This window comes from Channa argus, chromosome 4, assembly GCF_033026475.1.
Source record: "Channa argus isolate prfri chromosome 4, Channa argus male v1.0, whole genome shotgun sequence".
In the NCBI taxonomy this organism is placed as follows: domain Eukaryota; kingdom Metazoa; phylum Chordata; class Actinopteri; order Anabantiformes; family Channidae; genus Channa; species Channa argus.
This window is the reverse complement of record NC_090200.1, coordinates 11,940,735-11,968,384: the sequence shown is the minus strand read 5'-3', so window position 1 is coordinate 11,968,384 and position 27,650 is coordinate 11,940,735. Positions and strand designations below refer to the sequence as shown.

Sequence of the window (27,650 nt, the reverse complement as noted above, 5' to 3'; positions counted from 1 at the left end):
AGATTTGAGGAGAATTGGGTCTTTGTGCCCCTGTCATGCCCTCATAGTGAACTGTAGATACTGAAGTGACTCATATAACACAGCCTGTGTTCATAGCCTAAATGACTGATTTTGTGGCAGGAAGAGGGGTTCTTATACCCTATCTGAATGCTTGTGTATGAATTAAAATGAATGCCTTAAAAGGAATTTTCACAAAAATCCACGTGCAGTACAGCAGTGTATATTTTTAGTATGTATATAAATAAATATTAAAACACTGTGTGTCATCATCACTGCAGCACTGTGAATGCACTCCTTCATGCATAGCAGCAGTAAATACTCGGTACTGCAGCCTTGCATAAGGTTTAGAATATCTTTATGTTTTTTCTTGAAGAATTACTTAGCAGTGCTCCTCCATACAGGCGAACAGAGATGGTAGTTGTGGAGAGCTGCTCCTCAAAAACAACCTCATATAGCTGGTTGGGAAACACCAGGGCCTGTGTACGAAAACAAAAGCACAACACAGCTCTGTCATATTCATACAAGAGCATTCTGTCCCCAAAAGCCCTCACAATTGTTCCAAAATGCAGCAGCATTGACAAAGACTTCCTGTTTTTGAGTTAGAATTACTATGCATGCCCTGAACACTGAGGAGGTTGAGTATTTAGGTGGCATGACTGACAAAGACAAAGCTGTTTCTCCAGATGTCCTTCATTGAAGTTGGAAATAAATGTGCAAAACATGATCTTTCTAAAAAGAGTAATCATACTCCCTGGTCAAGTCACATTTTTTATTTGACATAGGGTTTTAAAAAAAAATTATGAAGACTTATGAAGACTGCCATACTGTGCACTTACCATCAGGGCCATAACTGTAAAACCCACTGCTGAGATAAGTATCCACACCCTGAGAACACAGACAATAATCACATAGTGTATACATCCTACACAATTGTTTTTTCAATGATGAACATTCGCGAAAATGATACACAGCTGTTTGGAACTGGTAAAACTCACCTCAGCCCAATGGGCTCTCGCACAGCAAACTTCAGCTCATTTCCAAGCATCTGACTGATCTGAACAGGCCAAGACAAAAGAAAAAGATTAGTTATGAGAGGGGAAATTTAATAGCAATCATGCTATCCTAACACACATTTAATACAACCTTCAACAAAATGCCACAAAAAGAACAAAGCCAACACATTTGCTCCAAGTTACCGAAAGGAAGCAAGTTAAATAAAGCATGGAGGAGAAAAGAAAAGAGGACACATTCGGATGTTAATTACACACTGTAAATGTCTTCACCTCCTTAATCACCCCCTGAAGATTAAGAGGGTATGTCACAACAACATCTTGCACTGAATAATAGATGAATAATAAACTACCAAGTCTATTGCAGAAGAAAAACCTTATGCCCTACAAATTAATCCTTAATCCTATCATGAGAGCCACACAACATTCAATTTATAAAGCTGAAAGCCTGAAGCAGTTAATAGGAGAACATTTTGACAAATGAAATGTTTGAGACTGCCATGCTGTCTCTTAATGACCAATTGTTTATTGCAGTTACATTCATACTTTGTGCCACACAATATGAAGGTTATTATACAGCAATACTGAGAAGAGATACCTGAGCATTTCCATAGAAATATCTATCAGAATGCACATTTCTTTTTGCTGATGCTTGACGATGCTGGTATACTGATATTTCAAACTTCTCGTAAAACACAAATGTAAAGCATCCAGATATAATTTTTAGCTGTAATTCTGTTGAGCGTTATATTGCCAGCATAGTAAAAGGCCTGTAATGCAAAAGGACATTTAAGAAGAGTGGTCCTTTTAACTAAACCTCCATCAAAAACATATTTACCAGTTCAAGGTCACATCTACTATTCACATCAATATGTACTATATGTATGTATGTACATAGATGCATAATGTTAATGGCTAATAAAACCTTTGCTGACAAATTCTGATTAAGTCTTCAAATACATAAACACTGGGATGTAAAAAAAATTGTCAAAACAAAGTCAGTGTTCTGCCTGAGTAGACAGTAACCAATGACATTACAATAGTGGGCTGGCTGAGAAGTTCTCATCAAAAGCCTTCAGGTCCTTTCATAACTCTCTACAGCAGTCATTTCCCTTCATCATTAAATGTCCTTCCATAAAAAAAAAACTGTTTTCGTGTTGCAGTCAGACATAGCATCACTAAAACTAAAAATACACCAAAGAATAAAACCAGTAAGGCAGAGAAGATGAATCATTTTCTGGCTAGCGTTGTTTACGAGGAACTCAATACTAACTGGAAAGTACTTTTATGCTTGACAAGCATGTGAAATGTCAGTATGAATGAAATTAGGTGATTCATGTCATATACTAGAAAGATCGAGACAATCGTCTAAGTGTTTTGCCGTTTGCCATTTTATATCATGTAACTGACAGTAAGCGCTGCCAAAAATGTAGTTATTCCAATAAATGATGTCATGAGAAATATCCTACATTTACGAGCAAATATCTAAAATCTTATAATAAATTTTAATTATGTCACAGAAAAAATGTCTCTTAAAGCATAACATTTAGTTGTTGAGTTTAACTTTCCTGGCTCCATTCATGGCTTTGGACACTGTAATTCTGCATACACACTGTGATGGTGATTTACTGTAGGTACTGTATATAGCCTATTAATGGTGCAATACTGGGTTCAGCCACCCATAGCATAGGTACAGTAGTTTCAAGAACACAAACAGGGGCAAAACCAAGCAAGCCAAGAAACTACTTTAAAGTATCTGTAGAAAAAATAAATAAATAAATAAATAAAAGGACAGAGGACGATGAGGAAAGATTTACCGTTTTATAAAATGGAGAGAAAAAAATCTCTTGCTTGTGGCACTAACTAGCTTTGATCTTAGAACAGAACCCTTCCTTCAAGCAAGAACGTAAGATAAATAATAACAGATTAAAGCCATTACAATCTGCAGTGGACTTTGGCTGAAGTGTCTGTACATGAATTTGAGTGTGCCAGCTGTGGTCACATGATCAGGTGAATCAGTCTCCCCTTTGCCATGGTTTCAGGGGTTGTTTTTGACAGGAACACATAAATATTCATGACTGGCATGAGAAATACTCAAAGGGAACTGAGCGTCAACTGATGGCACTGTGCTGGCTTGGGGTGGAATACAGCGGAAGAGACTTTAGGAGCAAGGGCGAAATGGGAAAAGGAAGAAATACACAATACAGTATGTGGAAAGAGAAGCTTAATCACAGCTGTTATGGCCTGACTGTGTCATCAATCACTCATTCAGCTACACTCAGTAAACAAAGGGAAATTCTTTAGCCACAAAGCATGAAAAATATTCAGGAGAATTGTCTACTGCTTATCTGATGGATGCAAGGTTGAAGAATATGAAAAAAAAAATCCATTTCTTTAGAGCCATATGACTATGTAGTTTGTGATTTTTTTTTTAAATAGCTCTAGACTGCTGTAGTTTTTTAGTCTGGCTGAACTTTTCACCAAGGCCTTACATTCAACTTTATTCACTATGTTAAGAAACATCTGTTGTTCTCTATAAGCACAGCCATCACCCTAGTCATTTTCTGGTCACATTTTGATTCATGTCGATATGTAGTGATAGTTACATATGCTAATCCCACTTGGCAACTTTCTTCATGCATTTTTACTCACTTCCTCTTCAGGTTTCACATTATCCTCTGAGAACAGCATAATGAAAGTTGCAGCTTTGAAATGTGAATATTGCATTGTGTTAAACAGTGATACTGATTAAAAATCAAGCTGATATAATAGAAAAAAAGCTTTGGTCGCTAAATGTGTAAAAGTACTGAACTCTCAGCTATGTTTTTAAGTAATTTAAAATTTTGAACTTCTCTCCTAGAGAGCAAGGAGTGTTGAAGGCACTCCCAATGTGACATTACACTAGGGATATGATAGGACAAGTCCAGCCATCTGTCCAGAGCTACACCCAGGGTGTGCAAAGTGGCACCATGCATACCAAACTGTAGACATTTGCATTGCAGCTGGATAAAGAACGAGGCAGGATATTACAAGTGTCCTTTGTACATTAAGAAACCTTAAAAAACGCACAGCCATTAATATCATTTCATTTTGGTAGGAAGGGTTGATAGTATATAATCTGTGCTAAAACAAAACATCATACTTTTCTGAAATATCCAGTTAAAGTCTAAACTGTACTACAGCTGGTTCTACCCCTTCACTTTCAGATTCAAAATAAATTTTACAGATCGTTACATCACTGCCAATGTTTAGGCATATCCCCTGCAATGCCCGGGGAGTTCGCTGTTCACCTCTGCAGTGCTAGGGTCTGAACACAAGCTGCAGGTGAAACAGCAGAAAGAAGGACGACCTTCGTAAAAGGATGCAAGGACAGCACTTGGGCCTTTTGCAAAAAATAGACTTCTTGTGAGAGTATTTGCATAGTGGTGAAATTTTTTTTGTGCTTTTACATGGAACTCACCAACCATATGTCTTGTGCTGCATGATAAATAAACAACCAAATATTTAGTATAGTATTTGGGAATATTTTAGCATGCGAGCACAAAACCTCTATCATCCTCTTGCCACCGTGCCTGAAACATTTTCTAGAGGATTCACTTCCATCCATTTAGACTAGAGGCACAAATATATTTTATAATTATAGCTCCTGAACAGACTAAAAGACAGAAGGCAAGTTGAGCAATTAGTCAAGACAGAATGGTTATAAGTCTAAAACAATCTTAAGGTGAATAAATGTCAGAGATGCATTTTAAATATGCTCAGTATTTATATTAAAAATCAAATTCATTCTTTAGCCCCAGATGGATGTCATCAGTTTCGGCAGTTACATTAACTAGGGAGATATTATCATTTCACATGGCTAAGTAGTAACCCTGGGGACATAAAGAATGTGGTATGTCTTATTTATGAAGGCCCAGGCTCATGCTGTCAGAGCTTGATTACTGCTACATGATCTTAGCATTAACGTACTGTACTAGTGTGTTAAATATGTTTTCAGTAACACAATGAGGTAAAAAGGTAATATCTCTTGGCACATAAAGCCCCACAGGAATATGAGTAAAAGGAACTGTATTCTTATCTCTAAAAGAAGCAGGAAGAGACAGTCAGCGGACGACAGGAGCACTTCCCCGCTTTGTTTACGGGGACCGCAGGGATAAAATAAACTGTTTCCCCTTCTAACCAACTCCTGCTAGGCCACTAGCCTTGCATTTTGATCCTCTTTGCCACTCTTTGTTCGAATCCCACACCTAGTGGGGTGGGATTCGAACCTACAGCATTCTGCATCCCAACCCGATGCTCTACCACTGATCCACCAGGCCCTCTTCTTTATGAGGCATAAAGTGTTTCTCTCCCTTAACTGGTGTTATGTATTTGTCTGAGTCAGAATGTTCTGGGAACGGGACCTGAGTGGCAGATGTCTGGGTAAGACTCCTTGCTAAAACATTGAGAGAGAAAACAAACACTCATGAGGGCTGAGAAAAGGGGGCAGACATCTCATCAAAAGCCATCAGCCACCACCGTATGCCTGCTTCCTTCTGTTCTGTTCCCTTCTCCCACTTGCCTGATTAATATTTCAGTGAAGAACAGTGTGCTCTGCCTATGCTCATTCTAATGCAATCTGATTTAAAAAAAAAAAAAAGACCTACAATCACGATATTTGAGCCCTCTGAAAGAAATTTTTGTCATTCTCCAACTGTGAAGCCCAGCATGCATTAATATGAGAAGATGACAAGTGTTAGTGTGTCTATTTGTGTGAACCAGCATGTGTACTGTTGTGTTTTTGTATATAGATGACTGTGCACTGTCCATATGAATGTGCACATACATGGGAGGCCAGAATATAACACATGAGATGGAAGAGGCAGGGAGTCTTCCAGGGGGGACAGTCACATCTCAGTGGAGCCACAGGAGCTCAAGGGATTATGTGATCTAGATTCACTGAAGCATAAGAAGCAAATGCAGACAATGGGAAAGTACGAGAGTGATGAGCCAATAAGATGCTCTTTGTGGCTTTTAAAAAGGAATCTGTGGCTCTTCTCTGGGTTAATGATTATATCTGTGGTTAACAAAGCTGCAATTTTATCCATTTAAATGACGATGGTTTAACGCATTTGCTTTTTATTGCTGTTTGTTGCACATATGCACTGATGATTTCCCTTTGTTTTGTGCATTACTGCCCATATTGAATACAAATTACTGGAATATATAGAGTGGTCTGACCTTTGAGCGGTGCACTTCACCATCATCATCCTCGCCACCGACTCCCAGGATCTTCCGGCTCTTCAGACGGCTTATCAAGTCTGTCTGACTGTGTTTCTTCATCAGAGGAGCGTGAGGTTTTGACGTCATGGTGCACACACCTGAAAATAAAATTGGAAACAGAGGTACACAGCTTGAGGAGAAGTTGGAAAGGTAAGCATAGTGCACATGAAGCTACAACACCTATAGTAAATAGAAAAACAAGCCCATTTATGTTAAAAATAAATCTTCTATGAAGAAGACACCACTCTACAGCACAGACATGACAAGTTACCCACCAACCTACAAACAAAATATCCTTAAGGACCAGACTTACATAACATCATTACATAATATGAAACTGAGCAACACATAAAACCTTCCTCTTAGGAAGACCGGTCACCAGATTTTCTGTACAGTAGGTCTCCTGGAGGGCGAACAGAGCACAGGTGCCTGCTCAAACAGCTAATGAATCTGACAGTGACACAGATATTGCTTTACACCCATACACACACACAAACAGAGCTAAGCTGGACTGAGAGTCTCACTGTCCATTTTGATCATGATGTACTGTCTACACAGTAATACTCTGATTCAATGATTTCATTGTATACTATATTCATTGTATATACTCATTTTTGATGCAGTGACTTATTTTTATGGAACATATTGTGATTAAAACTGCCTGAAGGTACATTGTAGATTAGCCAGCAAGATTTGATAGTTATTTGACTAACAACAAATTAAGATAATAAATAAAATAATAAAACTAGAACTAATAAACTTAAAATTATATAACATTTGTATTTAATCGTTTTTATATTTTAAAAATTTACTGCAACAGCAATATACTCCGCGGATGTCGGATTGACCAGTGTTAATTAATACTGCCTGTGGATTCAATGGGGACAGGCAATAGTTAACTCCAGAGGGATCAGCATTGACATAAATCCCCCTGGGTCAACCCACAGTGGAGGGAAAAGGGCACGCTCAAATGTCTGTGTGCACAGACACACCTGTCTAGAAATTGATGGGTACTCCACAGGGCAATTCTCTAGAGGAGTAAAACAAGACCAATTATTGAACTACTCTCCCTAGGATGAGGACAGCAACTATAACTAAGAGCCTTGTCCCCAGGAAAGGAAAAATATCTTACCAGGAAATGGCAGAAAGTGACAAAATGGAAGTTTATCGTCACAGTTTGAGGCACAAGGTAACCACTGGCTAAGTATTGGCAAATACTGTAGGTTTTGTTAGAGAACTACTGTAACTGCATAGCTATGTTGCATAAGAGAACAATAACAAAAAATAGCCAAAAGTTTGTTTTTAGTTTTATTAGATGTTAAATCTGAATATACTTCTGTCTCAGAAAAAGATGGGAACGCTCAATAACATTCTCTTATAGTGGCATACATACATAGGACTGTGGAGGTCATTCAAGGTTACATAGCATGTGTTCAGGCTTCTGTTGTCAAGCATTCCATATGGTCTCCCACACAGTACATGAGGGACTAGACCTTCACCCTTTCCCTAACTACCAGCAGGGGAAACCATAAAAGGAAAAGAAAGCATAAGGGAAACTTTGGTATTTATGTACAGTAGTCAAAATGAGATTGTACAGCTAGGGACAGGAATCCGTAGAATCCCAGAAAACGTTAATAAAATTGAAGTTACGTCATTTTACCACATATAAAATATGTAGCAATACATTTTAAAAACCCATTTACAAAGAAATATTGGCAATTGTCTTTTCCATTATTCAAATGGAAAAATCTCTTTTATTTCTCTTTTAACTACAGCAATGAAGATGTTGATGTGCTTCCCCCATTAAAATCTAGGATAAAGAAATAAATAGGACACACCTAACTTGATTGATTGGTAAATCACACATTTCCCCTACATGCTAAAATACTCTTGCATGTCTCTCCCTTTGAATCCCCCTACCAGTGCTCCTTGACTTGCCGGTGTAATGCTGATGCAGTTGCCTAGCAACTGCCAATGGACCAATCACTTCTTTATTATTGAAGGCACCTTTCATGATTGAAACCACCTTTGATAATGAGGTCTCTGCTGAGAGCCACTGGTACTCAGCTGTCGTTTTTCTTGCTGTCAGAGCTGAAGTTTTAGGATAAATTAGGAGACTTTGATCTCCATTCATTCAACCAGAGTAGGGACATGTTTTTCTAATTACTGGCTTCTTGTCAGAATAAAAGACTTTAAGAGGGACTAACTTGCTCTTTACAGTTCAAATGTAGATGCATGTAGATAAATGATCTTTTTAATGAATAGAACAATTATATTTAAAGATACATACTTCAAAATTGAGCTCACTCCTTCTGCATGGCAGTGTACATACAGCATAGTTCTGTAGAGAGCAAGGTTTAAATGTGAATGATTATGAATTATTGAGTGAGCTGTAGAGGATAAATGAAGAGAAGCTGAATTGAACATCCAAAGACCTTTGCAGGTCCTTTTTAGGCAACTAAAAATATTAATAGTCAAAGAGGATGTAGCAAGATGCTGTGTAGATATTCTAGATAATTGTGCAAAGGATGTCTGTCTACAAGGGTGGTCTGTTGCAGAAGGCTCCTAAGCAGACCAGCCTTAAATGGCTTGGAGCCCTAATGACAAAATCATTATATCTCTACCTTACATGAAGAGGTGTGTCTGCTCAGTGAGGGCATAAGTATCTCTTTAACCTACAGCCAGGTGCTCTACAACACTTATGTAAGGTGGTTGCTCTTAATTATAGAGGTTGGGTTCATACTCATCCAAGTGGGCGTGGTCTCCTTACTGATGTCAAACATGTTTTAATTCCACCTTACATAGGAGGTAATGATAATATTTTTTGTAGAAGACATAGATATGACATTTTTACTTGAAAAATCTGTTTTTCAACTTTAAATGTGTATCATCTGAAATAATTCAAGCTTCTTAATAACAGCCTGACAAAAAGCAGGTCTCTGTGGAAAGTCACTTAAAACTTTCCACAGAGTTTTTAATTCATTATAAGACTCTCGTGTGTTTCAACAAACAATTCCACGTAAGAAAGCAGCATGTGACAATAACATGGATAAAATAGATTTCACTCTGTTTGATTGTGAACGTATTCGCAGAATATCAATGCATTTGACAGATATCCTAGAAGAATTACAACTTAATTATTGTGAAAGGTAAAGAAGACAGGTTAATCCACCTGGAGTGAAGTATGAAGTGAAACCTGGGAGTTTAGTATCAGCAATAACATCAGTAACAAACAACAACACACTTTCTCTCTTCTATCTGGGGGTTTTGTGACAGAACATGTGCTTCGAAAATGAAAAGCTGCTAAACATAGGAGGAAGATATTGTGGAAAAGGTGTGAACTCCTGGGGAAACTGGTTAGCGACTAGAAAGATCTGTAAAAATTAATTGCATAATACGAACAAAGCAGTGAGTGGGTGTGAAGAAGCAACTGTGAATAAATGCGTTACTCAAAATAAGAAACCAGACTGTAGAGCCTGCTCATCTCCTTTTTTGTCATAGATAACATGAGACAGTTGCCCAATAGTTTTTAAATCCTCCACATAACCATGTTTGGGATATCTAGCAGCACCATATACTGCTGAGTGTAGATAACACAAAACAGCACCTCTACTCAACACATCTTTAAAAAAAAAAAGTACCGTAGACACTTAATCCTCAATGAAATTTCTGTCTCGAGTCTACTAAGAATAATTCATGACCTCAGTAAATGCCTTAGATCTTATGGTTAACAATAATAGTATAGGTTTCTCATTGGCCTGAGGAACACTGGAGTGTCAAAGCAGTATAACTTTAAACTGAGGACAAGAGGATCAAGTCTCCTACGTTCTGATAGAATCAGATCCAGCATCCCTGACACTCATTGAATTCCAGATGTCCTAATAATGTTAAGACGTGCTTTTTGTATGACCCGTACAACACAGCAAGCTATGCCTCTGCCACTGAGGCTGGAGCTGTGAACAAGGGCCAAATCTGTCTCTTGCCATTACTATCGCATCATTACTATGCAGTAGATAAAAGTAATCATCACTTCTGACAAAGTGTATGTTGCTGGGGAAAGCAACTGGAAAATTGTTGGGAACACAATTTCTAGTTACCAAGTCATCCCATTTCTGATTATGTGCCACCACATCCAATCACTGGGCGAGACACGTTTTCCTTGATGCAGGCCAACATGACTCTAGTGCCCTAGAGCGAGTGAAGCTGGGTTACTGTGATGACTCCACTTTGAAGTCTCTGAGTGCTTAAAATTTCCTCAACAACCTCAGAAACCTACTCAACAATAATACACTGTTTCACTCCCACTGCCTCCAGGACATTCTTACATGATCTGTTTTTGGATAGACAGATATCTGCTGCAGCATGAGCACTTGTGATCGGAGTTAAAAGTGTCAGAGTTATACAGAGAACAAGGCGTACAGGAGTAATTGTCACCTCCACAATTAAATGTAAAGTTGGCCCACAACTTTTTTAACTGTAGAATCTTTTAACTCCAAATTAAATAGGAAAGAATTATGGCGGAATAGTAAAAGATTGGAAGAGGGGCTTACAGGGGCTTTTACTGTGTGTTATTGTTCATTAACAGTCAATTATAGCTGTAAGGGAAGAATGGACCTCATTACAGCTTTAGCAAAGTCATTACGGCTGCAACAAGGCACTGCTAGGAGGAATAGATCAACACCTTGCTTGTTATGATACGTCACAGCTCGTCTTTGTTTATCATGCTATGTAGATCAAATATACAACAGTGTACGTAGACAGTTTCCCCGAAGTGTTCCTTTTTATTTGTCTGTCTATAGAGTTCAATCTACCACTGTTTTAACATAGGCAAAACATAAGAGAACCAAACAATAACACTGCAGGTATATTGTACATGTTCTTAAGATTGCACAGGTGTTCTCATATTATGTGAACTTGTCACATCTGATAAATGAATTTTAAGATCAAAACCAAAAGCTCATGAGGCAATAACTGATTAATATGGTGAGTTTTAAATGGAGCCATCTCACGTCCTGTGGCCTGTGCGATCACACATTTGACACCTTCAGTTGACCATGTAATCAGTGCAGTTTTGGCACTGGTCACAAAGATACATCAAATACTATCTTCTTTAAGTAGAATGATTGATTCCGTAGATGTATCCAAATATCCAAGGGTCCTGAAACTCTAAAGTAATGGCTTCACTGCCCAACACTGCCCCCCTACATAACTGCCTCTGATGTAGTGGAAACTGCAAATGAGGTTTAGCTTTTGGCAAAAGGGCATAAAAAACAGATGAACACAGAAAGCAGTGCTCATGACAGTGGGTGATAAACAACCGACAATGAGGAAGGCAGTGAATTCCTATCTTGAGTCAGAACAGGCTACCAATGCATGTCCTGGAAACTACACTTTGTACAACACAGAGATGATTTGTCTATGTCTGTGATATGAAGAGAGAACTGCTCCTCAGTTACCATCAATGGATTATTGTGCTGAGTCAAACAGATTAATACTGTTAAATCATCTGCGGACAGTTAACATAGTATGAAGTAGTTCTAATGAATCTGGGATTTGGCGTTTCCCTGCCCAATATTCATTTATTACATCACAATGTAGCAAGGGAATTTACCCTCTTGTTGGCTGACTTACACCAATGTGATTAAAACCCACTATGGCTACAGCGGTTACTGAAGATCTTTGTGGTGTCATGATAACACACACAGTATAAAGCCAGTCACAAGTACAAATATAGAAGTATTCCAGTAGTCACTGTCACTATAAAAAGATATAATGCTAGTGAATCTGTTGCAAAACCTCACTTTGAATTAATTTGTTATCATAATTAAATAGGACATGACTGCACTCTTTATAAGGGCAGATATAAATTTCTAGATAATGATTTCAGGGGCTGTCTTATGAGGTCAGCCACAAGGAATGTGGATGATGACTGAATTCACAGTACAGTAGTCCAGCTGGCTCTCTGTTGACTGCCCGCTGGTTCTTAATTTTAGTGTAGGCAGCCCTCCATCCTTTATCCTTGCATTACAACTACTATTTTATAAACCAAGTATCAGCAGGAACATAAGTGACTGAAATACATGTCAGCAGTGCTGATTTGAGCTCTGTTGTGTTAACCATTACCTTTGGAAAAGATGAGGGGCCAGAAGTAAAAATAAATTGTAAAACACATTACACAAAGTTTCAAACACTTCTTTATAGTAAACTTAGCATCCTCTTAAAGTCGTTGGACACAACAGAAACTCCAATATAAGTACTCAAAAACTAGCAAAAAACTAAATTGCAAAGCTTTCCAAAGCAGAAGTCGTCAATACTTTCAATTACGTTCAAAAAGAAGCATTGTAAATATATACTTGTGTAGACACTATGCCTCCAAACACACCTCAGCAACACTTTATACTCCTCATCTGTCATGCAAAGTCACAATTTAATGTGAAAGAAAGACAGGTGGTTTATTTTTACCATCTGATTCAAAGGGCCCATGTGATGCATGGGAGTAAGTTGGGGAGGCTCTAGAACTCATTGTCAACGATTGTTTCTATCTCTGCAGACCTCTTCACACAGAAGACCAATTGTACTGTGAGGACAACATAGACGCACAAACGCTAGTTAAGCAGAGCAGACACTCAATGCATACATGCAGCTGGGAATTAAACAATGTTCTACTAGAAGCAAAACAATCTGCAGGGATCCAGCACACAAGGAGAACAAAGGACAAGATGTGTTGCCTTCAAATGTGCACACTAACAAAGCTGATTCAAAGCTTAAAAACTCTGTCTCTGCTGTACTCATGCTGTGAGAAACAGCCAACCACTGATTTTTACCATTTATATAAAATTATAATTTTTTCTATATTTCACAGACTAACAGGTTTATTGTTTATTTGCTCATCTCCACTCACCACTGCAATATTATATTTTTGCACTGTTTCTACTAACTATAGTGACAATTATTATTGAATAGCAGGACAGGTAAAACATTTTAATGTCCTGTTTCATTATTGTGAAAGGAAAAAAAAAGCAGTAAAATTAGAAAACCAAAACTTTTACAGTGGATTTAAAACTGTACCAAAACTGTTCCTACTGCCATTTTCAATATGATGTTAATAAAACTGCATTATATTGACAGGTGTTTCTAGTATTTTGTCCATCCTTTTTACATCAGTAAAAATAGGTTAGATGAAGACATTATAATCTTCAAAAAGGGAGGAAACTTTGCAAGACAGCTGCAATGGACTGCATTTGTTTCCAATAGGTTTTATATGTAATTGTCAGGTTAATTTATGTAAACAAAAAAATTAAGGGCTGGTGGAGTGGTGGAATTCCAGATGTCTAGATTATGGAGTGTTTACAGGTCGATAGAAATTCCATGTGTTAAATGTTTTCTGCCCAGAATAATTGTTAGCCAGGAGTAATTAAATAATCTAATGAGGCAGGCTTTAATGACACACGACAAATGTTAGTATTGAATAAAACTCTGCACATCCAATTATTTTCCACTTAAGACTGCTAACATAAGAACTTTACCACAGACTGTCACCACACACTAGTCATCACAGCAATGAGGGTTCGGTTGCTACATTTTGGGGCTAAAGATGAATTACATTTATGTACAAGCTAAAATGCTAGAAGGCTTTTTTTACTTACATACGCTAACACCAGGAGACACACCGTAGTCTTTAAAAATTTCCTGATATTTGTTTTGCTTGGAAAGATAGAAATTATTATGGTTATGAGGGTAAGTAGATTGCATTAGGTAATAATCAGCAATTGTGACACTTTTAAATCAGTGGTTAGACATTGTCTCCTGTCGGTTTATACTGAACAAACTTATTGTTATTAAGTTGCATAAAACCCTAGGATCTGAATGCAGTTTTCATAAGGAACAATAATTTGGATATTTCATTATACTACAATAACAAAATTTCCTTTTGGCAGGTAATCCATGGTAAGATGTAGATAAAGACTATTTATAGCCCCCTATGAGGAATGAAGAAAGAATCGCAGTGGAGTTAAAAAGTTTCCATTCCCCCTTGATAAACCGTCTTGATAATAAACTAGAAACATCAGGTATGAGACAACATTTAAGCTTGATGAGTGGGTCCAGGTGTGTTAAACTGGGGTTGCACTTTAAATGTGCAAGTGGGTAGAAGTCTAGCGGTAGTGTCACGCAATTTGCTGAAAGAGTTGAAGGGAACTTGCTCGAGAGCAAAGTAAAAATCCAAAACAAAGAGCAGGGGACCTGAAAAAGACCTTATAGCTATCTGGCATAAAAGACCACTTCTCCACAGTCAAGTGTAGTCTGAAAAATTCTAGATTTTCTGGAAAATAACAAAAACAACAACAACATGCATGAAGTCATTGCTTACTTCAAGACACAAGGCATCATACATACCCTGTCAAACATGGTGGAGGCTTGCTGATTTTATGGGGGCGTATGTCTGCATCAGGCTCTAGAGCTCTGCATCAAGTGAAAGGAAGACTGAATGCAGCTTAATATTACAAGATTTTAATGTCACCTGCCATCAGTCAAATAGCCTAAAATGAAGATGCAGTGAATACTTCACCAAGACAAATTCGAAAAAAACAAAGCACAGTCAACTCAAGAGTGGTTAAAAATAATAAGATGGATGTTTTACAATGGCCTTCCCAGTCTTCTGACTTGAACATCATTGAAAACCTTGAAACAGATTTAAAGAAGTCTGTACATGGCAGACAACCAAGAAATCTGGTAGACTTGGAACAATTATGCCAAATGAAAACGGCACCCGGAAGGCTACAAATGCTGCTTAGAGCAGACCCAAAGAGGTTGGAGGAGGTTATAAAGACATAGGGAGGGCATACAAAGTATTACAGAAATTTTCAGGAGATCGGAACTTTTGGACTGATATAAACTTTTTTTTAATCACTGAGTGAAGTTTACCATTGTGTAGCATCCCCTTTTCTTTTAACAACTGTCTGTAAATGTCTGGGAAGTGAGGAAACCAGTCACTGGAATTTAGGAGAGGATTGTTGTCCCATTTTTGTCTGATGCAGGATTCTAGCTGCTCAACAGTCCTGGGCCTTTGTAAACGAATTTTGTGTTTTATGATCTGCCAAATGTTTTCCATTGGTAAAAGGTCTGGACTGTAGGCAGGCCAGTTCAGAACCCAGACTCTTCTCCTGCGAAGCCATGCTGTTGTGACAGATAAGGTATTTGGTTTAGGATTGTCTTGCTGAAATATGCAAGCTCTTCCCTGAAAGAGACATTGTCTGGATGGGAGCATAAGTTGCTCTAAAACCTCTATGTACTTTACAGCATTAATGGTGCCTTTCCAGATAGGTAAGCTGCCCACACCATAGGGACTAATGCCCCCCAAACCATCAGAGATGCAGACTGTTGGACTGTCTGCTGACAAAAAGCTGGATGCACCCGCTCCTCTTCTGTCCGCAGGACACAGCGACCAGATCACACACATCCAGTTTTGATCTTCAGCCTTGTCCCTTGCACAAAGAGATTCCTCCTGATTCTCTAATATTTTGATGATATTATATACTGTAGATGGTGGGATCATACTTCACAATTTTATGTTGAGGAACATTTTTCTGAAGCGTTTTTTTTTTTTTTCTGAAGCAGTTTGTCACAGATTGGTGAACCTCCACCCATCTTTATATTCGAGAAGCTTCCTTTTTATCAAAGGGATGGAAAAATGTTATCCTCTTGTTGTATGAACAATAATTAAAACATTGCATGCATTCAAGCTGACCTGATCTAATGTGAACTGAAATAAACAGGCTAAAATAAATAAATAAATAAAAATATCACACTTGATAGCTCGCTCAAGTAAACATTGAAGATCGCAATGGAAAGTGGAAGATACGCTTTAGTAAACAAAGCATCTGCAGAAGGGGCAGAAAAGCGTTAGCCACCGTCTGTGGGCAGCTGCAAGGTGAGAAAAAGAAAAGTACGTGAATGGAGACTTAGACTCAAATGTAAAAGCATATCAATGACTTATTAACTGTACAAAAACCACATGAGTGGGTGAAAGATAAAAAAATAAATAAATAAATAAAAAAATAAAAACAGGGTGGACAACAACATGGCATAAACTGTATAAAAAGAGAGTAGAAGGAGCAGTAGGGAGTTAGAGTTGAGGTTTTCTTGCTTTCTTAGTGTTTTGGGGGGGGGGGTTCAGGACTGGGAATTTGTGAACAACCCTTCTGAAGACTGACCTGTTGACTGTAACTGCTGAGATTGTTTTGACTGCTAATATTCTTCAAAAAACTTTTGAAAGACTCCACTGCCTTGGGCTCATCTCTTCTCAGGTAAGAACCTTTGAAAATTTACTACCTCAGATAGAAGAAGTGGTCAAGATTATAAATCCCAAGAGGGGGCACAAAGGGTAAGGATGCCGAGAACCCACGACTGAATAAGTGTTTCCTCCTTCTATCCACTGGTTGGTAGACAACAAAACAGAATTTTAGAAGTTATTTTAAAATTCAGGAAGGGAAACTACCAGATGAAATAGCATTTAAATGCACTCTTGCCTGAGTGATATTAACCAGAGGTGAAATTGAATAGTAATAGACAGAGTGTTTATGTGGTTAATATGTAACAGAGAGGCGTTCTCCAATAAAAGACATACAGAGGGATGAAAGTCATAACGGGTCAATTCTTACCAGAGAAGCACTTGAGTTAAGGAGACCTAAGGAATTGCGGGTGCTTCCACATTTTATAACCAGTCATGTTAACGACCTGTGGCCAATTAACCTAATTAGTTTTCAAATGCTCCTCCATTTGTTTTTGATTTCAGCAATTACTTTTACCGCCTTTTGTTGCCCCTGCTCCAACTTTTTGGAGATGTGATACTGCCACACTATTTAAAATGAGCTAATATTTTTCATGAAATGGTAAAATTTCTCAGTTTCAACATCTGATATGTTGCTCATTTTCTATTGTGAAGAAAATATGGGGATTAGATGCAAATCATTGCATTCTGTTTTTATTTAGGTTTTACACATCGTCCCAACCTTTTTGAATTTGGGTTGTACTTTAGTTGCTATTTCAAAGCAAGAGAATGCAAAGTGGGTTTTAACTGTGGGTTTTACTTGAGAAACTGAAGAGAGAACTGCACACTCTAGGTTTGTGTGCATTATTACATATATTGATACTCTAATATAAAGTAACTTACAGCAGATGCTTTTAGATAAGGAAAACTAAAGAAAAATAACAGTTGGGGTCTCTTTATATTTTTTGCCAAGTTAACCAAGGACCAGAATAGTGTGGAAAATACTCTTAACGACAAATATCACCTCCACTGTCTTTATCTAGAGCTTACAGTTTGTTTCTCTGAGTTTGTTGACCATAGTGCTGAAGAGCTGAAAGGAAAATAATAATCTGCAATTACTAAAAATAAAGCAGACAGATTTCTGTGTTTCTGAGGAAACCTACAGAGCTAGGGACATTTACTCTCTTTTCATGCCAATGAGAAAGTGCAAAGCAACTGAAACAGCTCTGTAGCTGCCCACCTCCTGACTGAACAGTAAAGGAATTGCAATACAGTACCTTCTCTCAAAGCTTTTTGATGTCGGCCAAATATAACAGTAGAGTTAGTCTATAAACTATATAGATATACTGCACAGATTTGTAAGTATACATCTCACAATAAATGAAACTTTGCAAATAGTAAAAGAGAACTTATTTCTCAGGTACGATAAAATGACTATTTAAAGCCTTGAACTTGGACCTGCCTTGCTCAGCTTGTCTTGCTTGCTGAAGCGCTACCTGGTTGCTAAGCAGCACAGCCAAATGGCGACGAGTAATCATTTGTGGGCTCCATCTGCGTCACTAAGGATCTCTTCACATGGATTTAATTGCTTAGTAATGGGCAGAGATCTTTTAAAAAAGTTATTTTGTCATCTATTAACATGCAGTTCATTGTGTTGTTTGCATTTTTACCCTTTTAGCACCTTCTTCTGTTCTTTCCTGAACATGTGTAAGGTATCATTCTTTTTTCCATTATTCCAAATGCAATTCAACACATAAGGGCTGCAATAAGCGAAGCCAATAAACACACCTATAACAGTACCAAGCTTGAAGATTTGGCAACACTTTGGGTTTACTCTTTACAAGGGACTGTTCATCTGTTATGAAGGATCAGGATTCACATATATTAGTTGAAGACACGTAGAAAAACTCTCTCTGAAACAAAGTGCTGCTGATCCACCAAAGATCATGTTTTATTCACCAGGTTGTTTTGTGATAATATTCTAGTTCATTTCCAACTCTCAATTTTTACTGATGTTTTTACAAAAGTTGTGTGTTCCACAAGGAGCCACAAGGGCTGATGTTTACTTGCAAACTGCATGACAACAGGTACCAGTTGTCCAGTACAAAACATTTCCTTGATTTACCGCTCATACAGCAAAAGGAGTAAGAAATATACATCCCTCAGACTTTATGAGCAACACACCTAGTAAGGAATTTGGCTGGCTTTAGAGAAGGGTACTTGTGATGAATTTTGTCATTATTACATAGTAGTAAAGCAATTCCACACAATGTTCTATAGTTTTGTGTATTTACTGTAGGTCTTGGTTTTGTTGTGCTATTAATTTCTTTTAATTGTCAAAATTGTACAGCACAGTGGTTGACTCCATGAAATATGTAGACATGAATGACTTCTACAGTATTTCACTGAGAAAACATTACTGTATGATTTCTCTAACTAGTCTAATTCATCTCTATTAGTTGCTGCTATCCTCAGTCCACCTGTGTGTTAAGTACAGCTTTTCTGTGGGGTTTGTTAAAAAACATTAGTAAAAAAAACAGCATCTTTAAGTCCAAGGAACATACCAGACAGGTCAGAAAGGTAATTATAATTAATTAAAAAAATAAAAAAGAAGCTTTGAACGTCTCACGAAACACTGTACAATCTATAATCCCAAAATGTTAAGAATATGGCACAGCTGCAAACCTACCATGACATGACTTTCCACCTTAACAGACAGACCAGGAAAGCAGCGCATTAATCAGAGTAGCAGCAAGGAGGCCCATGGTAACTCTGGAGGAGCTGCAGAGATACACAGGTCAGGTGGAAGAACCTGTCCACAGGTCATCTATTAGTCGTACACTCCACATTTCTGGCTTTTAATGAAAGCGTGGCAAGAAGAAACCCATTGTTGAAAGAACACATAAGCAAGCAAGCAAGTACTAACTAAGACGAGAGCTAGGCATCAGCTGAAAATTGTTGATGTTGGTGCCTTTAAAAAACGAAAACATACTTACACACAACCTGTGCGGCTTATCCTGTAAACTCAGGGTCGCCCCAGCGGATCATTTGTCCGCATGTTGATTTGGCACAGTTTTTACACCGGATGCTTGATAACTAATCCTAATTATGAATTAAGATTGATAAAAAATTAGCTCGCAGGTTACAGTACTTGTCATCTTGTGTAAAGCTACACCTCCACCTTTGACAAAGAACCTAATTTTAACAATTCATCAGACTATCGCTTTTAAGTCACACAGCTCTGATGCAATGGCAGAAACATTTCTATCGATTCACTACATCAGTAAGCAGGGCACCTTCCACAAACAGTGCAATACACACATCAGCAGCACCCATACCAACCGAAGCATCTACCATTCTTATTAGTATTCAGACTCGGTGATTGGTTTGTCCATCATTCTCACACTGTAGACAGAGTAAAAAGAAGAAAGGTTCTCTGTGACAAAAAAATCAATACTAGGAATGTTGCATCTTCCTCTTGACTGACGGCATAAAATACAAAGCAATCTGTAAAAATGCAAAGTACTTCTAAACAGCATTAAGACTAATGTGTTTTTTATTACAGCAATAACCCATGAGTTATGCAATCTTAGTTTGATGGTGGACAACAGTGAATAATGCATAATAATCAGGCGACAGACAACAAAGTTCCAGTAATTTCCCTAAAGAAGTCATTACATCTTTTCTTGGAAATGTTATGTACTTGTTCAGGAAGTGCAACATGGCCCGCAGCTTGCCACCAGTAGTAGACACAGACCACTTTACAAACAGGCAGACAAACCTGAAGTCTTTGTTTGTAAGAGGTACTGATTATTTCTGGAGCAAAGCTTGCAGTTTTGTTTTTTGTTTTTTTGTTTTTTTTTTTAAAGCTCTAACTCTTCAACCCTTCACTTCCTTAAAGTCTATCTGGGTGTGTGCGTGTGTGTCTGTGTGTAAAGCCTTTGATATAGGGAAATCACTTTTTGGCTCAAACGCAGCAAGCCATATTTAATTCAAATGTTCAGACAGCCTGTTACTTTGTAAGCTTTGCTCTGGGGAGTGTGTTTCTTTAAGGACCTTACATAACAAACATACTGTAATATGACCATGATTAGTGAAAAGTGCTGTAGAACAACATGTTTGTGTTCATGTAATTGATGTCTACTCCAAATATTTCCATAGGTAAAACTGATAAATCCTGAAAAGGCTTTCTTACCATAGGGTCATTAGTGCCAATTTTTGTCACAGTCTACATTGTTAACTCATCTTTAGACATGCCAATGCCACCTCTAGGTAAATGTGAATACACCCATTGAGCTTGCTAATCAGGTTTTAACTGAGCACCACAAATGCCATGAGGGCTCAGCAGAGTTTACACAGAAATAAATGAGGGAATCAACCATAGCGAGCAGCAAATCAATGCCTTCACAGAATGGCTGATGTTCCAGCACAATGAGGTAGATATCTAATCAGGGAAAGGATACATTTGTCCCCTGGCCCCATTAGCTTCAGTTGATTCCCTTGGCAAGACACTGGTTTTGATTTGGATGAACTTAGAGGAAAATTAAATTTATCAATAGCAAGATATTTCTCACTTCTCATCCTTGCAAATGTCAGAAATCCTGTCAGGACCAGCAATTATCCAAACAAAACATAAACAGATGCAAAAGCCTTATTAGATTTGGGATATATAATATAGTCATTCAATAAATTTAATAAATAATTTATTAAAATAAATAATAAAATAATAAACATTTTAAACTGGCATGTATAATAATATATCAGCACATAAAGTTAACGAGAGCATGAACTTTATTATTGCCCAAACATAAAGAGGCCCATACATAAACTTCTAATAACTGTTTTTTTTGTTTGTTTGTTTTTTTGTAAGTAGATCTGGTGAGAAGAATGAATGAATGAAGTAAAAAGAAAAGGTGTTAGCGCATGTTGGGATTATTGCGTGGCGCACTGAGTGGGACAAGCTTGATGTTTTGAGCATTAAGCCAATTGTTACCAATGTATGTCTTGTAGAGTCTCAGTAGTGTTACACAGTGCTCTGCCATTGAAGAGTTAAGTTAAGGTCAAAATAGGTACCAAATGTGTCCAATTAGGGCAGGAGAAGGACCTTTCCTAGCAATTTAAAGAAAAAGAGCTCGTCCATGGCACTAACATTCTCACAATGACACAACAATCATATATGTTTATGCGTGAATAAGCGAGTGCATGCATGTGCATGTGTCATGTATGCATGGCAGGGCTTGGCTGGGTTACAGGATAAATATATTTTGCGCGACACAGGCTTATGTTAGAATGGATTTGCATACATATGCTTCATTATTAATACACTGCACAGAAGAAGGGTACAAAACAGCAGGCCTTCTACTAAAGTATTTTCAGGTATGCTTACCTGTCAGTATAGTTTAAACTGTTCACTAATTTCAAATTTTACCACAAATGTACACACAGGCTGGTTATTTTTGCAAAGATCAACCAAGTTAGACCAGGTGCTTCCTCTGACACATTTATTACTATAATTAATTTTGTGCATATACAAACACTAATGATCAACATAAAAATTGTTCTGCAAAATTTGGGATTTCTAAATTATAGTTTCTACCTAATTATGTACTGCCATTATATATTATGTTAAAGGGTACTATTATTATTATTATTATTATTACTTAATCACTAACTGTGGTTCTATATTATTAAAAAAAAGTTTTTTTTTTTTACAAAATATGAACTTGCCAAGAGATACTTTCTTTTCTAATGTGAAGCCATCATCCTTTTTTGACAGTTTTCTTTTACACTTACAAATAAGCGACTATAGTGAAAAGTCCCCCAGTATATTAAGTGATCCATATGCAGTAAACTAGCAACAGTTAAAAGCAATTGTTCAGTGACAAACTCTTGCTTTTATAAATGTCTAAACGAAAAAGATGGAACCCCCCCACTATAGGGATGGCACTGACATCATAGTAAGCATAACCCAGATATACAATTCAAACATTGGAAGTGTTAGATTACGTATCTGCCTTTAAGGAGAACTGAAAGGCAACTTTGTCTAAATGGCAAAGAAGAAATCTGAAACCCAAGTTTTCACACACACACAAGGTCCATGAGCATGACTACATATAGACTCCAAAACAACCAATTTCCCCAGCATATCTAAAAGTCTATCCTGCACCATGCCATCGTGTCATCATGCTGGGTAAGACTAAGCTTTAACCAGAGACAAATAGGTTAATGAAAAAAATCAACACAGATAGTATTGTGTGATATTAACAACTCATCCTAACCCCAAATAAAGAGAAGGATGCGTCTGCTGCTGCTTCTAGCTTGTTCTTCTTCCTGAGGGGATCCCCAAAGCGTCACTGTTGATTTAAAATCAGAGCATATTTTTATTAACAGCAAAAAACAGCAGAGTAGTCCCATAAAAGCCACAGAAATAGTTTCCGAAAGAAATAACACGAAGATGTAATCTAGTAAAAGTAAAGATAGCTCCACATTATAAAACATGGTTAGCAAAAAAAGTGGTTATCAAAGATAATGAATCCAAAATGAGATTTTCTTGAGTTTAGGCAGACAGCTGAGACAGCCTAAGGGAAATGACTTTCCAAATATACACAGAAAATGGCCACAATATTTTGCCACATCTGAAAAACAGAATTGCTTTTCTGTCTTCCCCAGATCAAATCAATGAGTTGAACAACCTTTCACTGTCATAAAACAGCAAAGTCTAAAAAGCAACATATGGTCTCAGCTTCTCTAACCTTGTCCATTGGAAAGAAACAAAAGGACATCTGCTGTAGGGTTATTGTTAAAGCCTATGGTTAACCCACGGTCACACCAGACAGTAGGAAATTAAAAGTAAAGATGCCAGGAAGAAAACCATTAGAGCAATACTGCTGGTACACAGTGATGTGCTCCCTAGAGACAGACCAGGAGTCAGCACTGGAAGATGACACTAAATATAGCTTCCCAGTGTTTTGCTGAAGTAATTCATATCTGCTGCTATTCAAAATCTAAAGAGACAATTAACACTAAGAGAAGAGATATGCATTACAAATTGTAAAAAGTGCAGGCTAATCAGCCAATTATGTTGGTACTCAAAATATAGAAATAAAAAAATAAATAAATAAAAAAAAACAGTTCTTCAGAGAAGAATCACCTTATGCTAAATATGTGATCTTTAAGGGACAAGCCCATCAGGACAATGACATGTTCAATGGCGTGCAAATAGACATGGGTACAGCTAAACCCAAAAATAATTATAAAAACTATAATATCTACTGTTGTCTCAATGGTGAAGTATGACAAAGTGTTAATTAATCACTGAGAGGATAAAACAAAAAAGGGTCACCATCTGCTTTGACTACATAGCATGCAATAGCCAAGAGTGGGTGCAGGACCTGTGGGACTGCCGAGGGCTGTACTCAGTGCTGGTGCTTGTCACAGTGTCTCTTCACAAAAACTACACAAGAGACACATAACCATCTAAATGTGCTACTGCTTATCTATCCGAGGAACATTTCAGTTTCACAGCCAGGCTCCACTGAGACCAGCTTAACTCTCTACCCAATCTAGTGAAGAGTGTTATGGACATGTTCAAAACTTCCAAGGAGAAACACCTCTCTCTCTCTCTCTCTCTCTCTCTCTCTCTCTCTCTCTATATATATATATATATTTAAAAATAGAGAGAGGACTACTTCTACTAACAGTACTCGTGCTGTGAATCTCACCCCTTTAAATAGGAAGGTTATAATATAATGGGGAATTTCCTTTAGTTAGACAGGTAGTTAGCAAAGTTGTGTGACAATGTGTCCTACCTCTGTGACACAAAAAGCCACACAGTTTTTCCATAGAAGAGCCATTAGTGAGAAGAGCTTGCAACAAAAGCCAAAAAGGGTTGGCTGAGGTGACAATATCCTGCAGTCACAAGCGTTCATGGAAAAAGGCAACAGTCTAAAAAGGTCATCATCAGGCCAGATCTGACCCATTTACCAGAGCCCCTCTGTATTCAGACAAAGTGCTAGTATGTCAACAGTGAAAATATCTCATGGTGTGATAATGCATGCTTTGGGAAAAAGAAAGAGATGTTGTTGAATGCATAACAAAAAAATTGCTGATGGCTACATCAGCAGCACCACCACAGTATATTCAACAGACATCAGCTACTGGTTACTCCACTTCAATTTTATTCTTTTTCCACAAAGCTAAAAACACTATCACCACAGGCACAATGAACACAGAAGGAAGCCCTGTTTAATTTTTTCACTTTCCCCAGCCAATTAAAAACCCCCGACCAACCACGGCGCCTGAATAAAATGTTGATTCCTGATCACACAGCAATTAGAGTAAAACTGTGCAACTGCTGCAAAAGAAAAAAGGTTTGATTCATAAAAGGAGAAAACAAATAAGCAATTTACAAGGCTTCACGCTGAGGCTTAAAATACATTTTTCTCCTCATTCCACATCGAGATAATAGGAACGTATGAGCCACTGTGCCACATCCCTGATGCTATTGGCTTCAGTTTAACCTAAGCCAGTCTCTCGGGTCAGGATTTGTTGTGTGTTGAATTGCCTGAGGCGTTATAAACACAGGCATGTCGATGCACAAGCATGGACTGGGCGGTGCTGTGCTGGCATTTTGAGAGGAAAAAAAATGACAACGGCAAAGACAAATGAGATTAAAACTTTCTCCACACACTGTTAAATCATAATCTACAGCTCAGTCCACGCCACTGACAACATAACTATTTATTCTGAGTGTGCAGCAGCATTGCCTAACTGCACCTGCAGACAAGTCCTGACACACCGAACATAATCGCGAAGTGTTAGGGGCCTGACTTACACACTGAATAACCTCCCAGTCAGCTACTCACGAATCAACTACCCTAAAACACAATAAAACCTTAGTTTGTTGATGAAATACAAACACTTTAAGGTAGTGGGATTTTTTCAAGGACTAATTAAGACTAATATGAAACAATTCTGTCATGTGGGCTAATGAGCACACGCTCCAGAAGGCTTTTAATTTGATAGTTAACATTCGGCTGCTAAAGAACTTCAGTTAATGGGAGGGTGTAGCAGCTCGGTTGCAGCGCTAATTTGGGTTTAAAAAAAAAACGTACTTAAGAATTTCTTTTCCCAAAGCTACTTTTTCCTCAACTTCTCCAGTCTCTCTCACACACACACACACACACACTGTTACGAAGGTAGCGTTTAATACATGTACGTTAAGGTTGTTTTCTTCTTTCACGGTTTATTTGATAGCGGTGTCCGCCACGCCACCTTAACTTATTCCTCAGCTTTCTAATGTTTAGATTCACACAAAACACCGCTACAAAAACAACTTAACCCAACAATTAGAATAACATCCCGTGTTTTTGTCGCTGTAAACGCTTGCTACCAAGCGGCGCGAAGTGACTTCATTTCTAGCTAGCAGTTACTGTTTAACTCTCCAAGACGACGGCACATGCAAAAATACAACTTAAAGTACAAGTGTTAGTTCGCTTAAAAGACAACCGTGAAGATATGAAACGTGTCACTTACAGTGGGAAGTCGAATGTATCCAGAGTTTTGTTTCAGGGTGAAAATGCTGATTGCGGTTTTTAACAGGAGTAGGCAGACAGGAGAGTGTAGAGGTTCATCACAGCGCTCCGTGTTTCACCAACAACCCCCCCGGAGCTGCCGGTTACCGTAATGACCGGCGCCCACAACGCGCCGCACGTGTCATTGTCTCTGCCGTAATACGTAGACTAGCAAACAAGTACTGAATATGGTTAAGTAATTGAGACTGGTGAATTGTGGAAGTCAAGTACAATTATAAGGTACTTTTCTATAGTATTTACATTTTCTGCTATTTCTACACGTTGTGCTCCTTTTCATGTAATTCATACATTTCTAGCTCAAGATTATTAACATAAAATGTAATAAACAAGTAAAAAATAAATAAAACATATGTATTCTTTAGTGACTACTTAAAGACAACTGTGTCCTGGTTAAAAATGTAATTAGGAAATATAGGCTACGCAGAGTAAACAAACCCTAATCCTCAAGTCATTTTGCACATACTTGGATAAAGGTAATCTACATCCAGAAGTACCTCAGTTTTTTTACTCAATTTGAAGTACTAAGTACATGCTTTAAAACGTACTTCAAGTACAAAAGCTTAAATACACCTCTAAGAAAACAATGTATTTTAAACAGTATTGAATTAGATGCTTAGTCCAGATTTGTTTCAAAAACTTTCAAATGTAAAAACTATGGCAAAAAAAATAAATATAAAGTAAAAAGTAATAAATAAAAAATAATGAAAAAAATTGAGGACCAAGATCCATATTAATATTATAGATGTGTGGGGTGGTACAATGTTTATTTTACAATTGTAGTCAAGTAAAGTAAAATAAACAATTAAAAATAAAAATAAATAACCAAGTACCTTAGAATTGTAATTAAGTAAGTACAATACTTAAGTACTGTAAAAGTTCAATGCTAATAATAACTTGCCATTTTAGCATATAAAGTAACTGATATGCATTTCACCTTCAGCAGCTGTAGAATGAAAACTGTCATATACATTATTCTTTGCACATTGAGTGCTTTCTTGTTACTTTAATTATACTATGTTTCTGTACTTATATTGTTGTGCTATAACTTTAGTGGAATATGAAATGCAGGTCTTTAATTAGCAAAGAAATGGCCCTTAGGTTCAGCACATCTCATATACTGTATATGTGTATTTATATAAATTTTCTGAACACTTATTCTAAATTCTAGACAGCTAGCATCAACCAATCTGTACCAACCAAGTCCACAGTAGGTGTTTTATTGCTCCTGCTTCTGTGATGTTTCTGGTATATTTCAACATTAAGTCTTTCTTAATATTGCAGAACAGTTACAGGCTAACAGTCATCTATTTCTACACGTTGTGCTCTGAGCAAAAGAGAGAAAAAAAGGGTTATTTGACTTTAATTGTCTTTGTAACAGCATCAAGAATACTTGTGCAGGTGCTAATAAAACAAGGTCCTCAGCTTTGAACAGAGGTGCTGAATTAGTGTTGGAGGAAGGACCTCTGTGGATTTGCTGGCAGAGACACAATGAAATGTGTGGGAGGGATAAGGTACAGA

At 37.6% G+C, this 27,650-nt stretch overlaps 1 protein-coding gene across 3 annotated transcripts in view; it reads right to left on the bottom strand.

The window, feature by feature from the left end:
- The window catches only part of tp53i11b (tumor protein p53 inducible protein 11b), a 31,389-nt gene extending 5,174 nt beyond the window's left edge, over positions 1 to 26,215 (bottom strand). The window contains exons 1-6 of one of the 3 annotated variants that reach the window (XM_067501769.1): positions 26,074 to 26,215; positions 22,818 to 22,892; positions 6,231 to 6,370; positions 996 to 1,054; positions 837 to 885; positions 380 to 476 (exon numbers count right to left, since the gene is read on the bottom strand). In XM_067501769.1, coding sequence (XP_067357870.1) covers positions 380 to 476; positions 837 to 885; positions 996 to 1,054; positions 6,231 to 6,359 — 334 coding nt within the window. In that variant the 5' untranslated portion in view covers positions 6,360 to 6,370; positions 22,818 to 22,892; positions 26,074 to 26,215. Of the gene's footprint in view, positions 1 to 379; positions 477 to 836; positions 886 to 995; positions 1,055 to 6,230; positions 6,371 to 19,228; positions 19,321 to 22,817; positions 22,893 to 26,073 lie in introns of those variants that run through there. The other 2 variants (XM_067501768.1, XM_067501770.1) reach the window with 2 other exon arrangements.
- Positions 26,216 to 27,650: the final 1,435 nt, after the last annotated feature.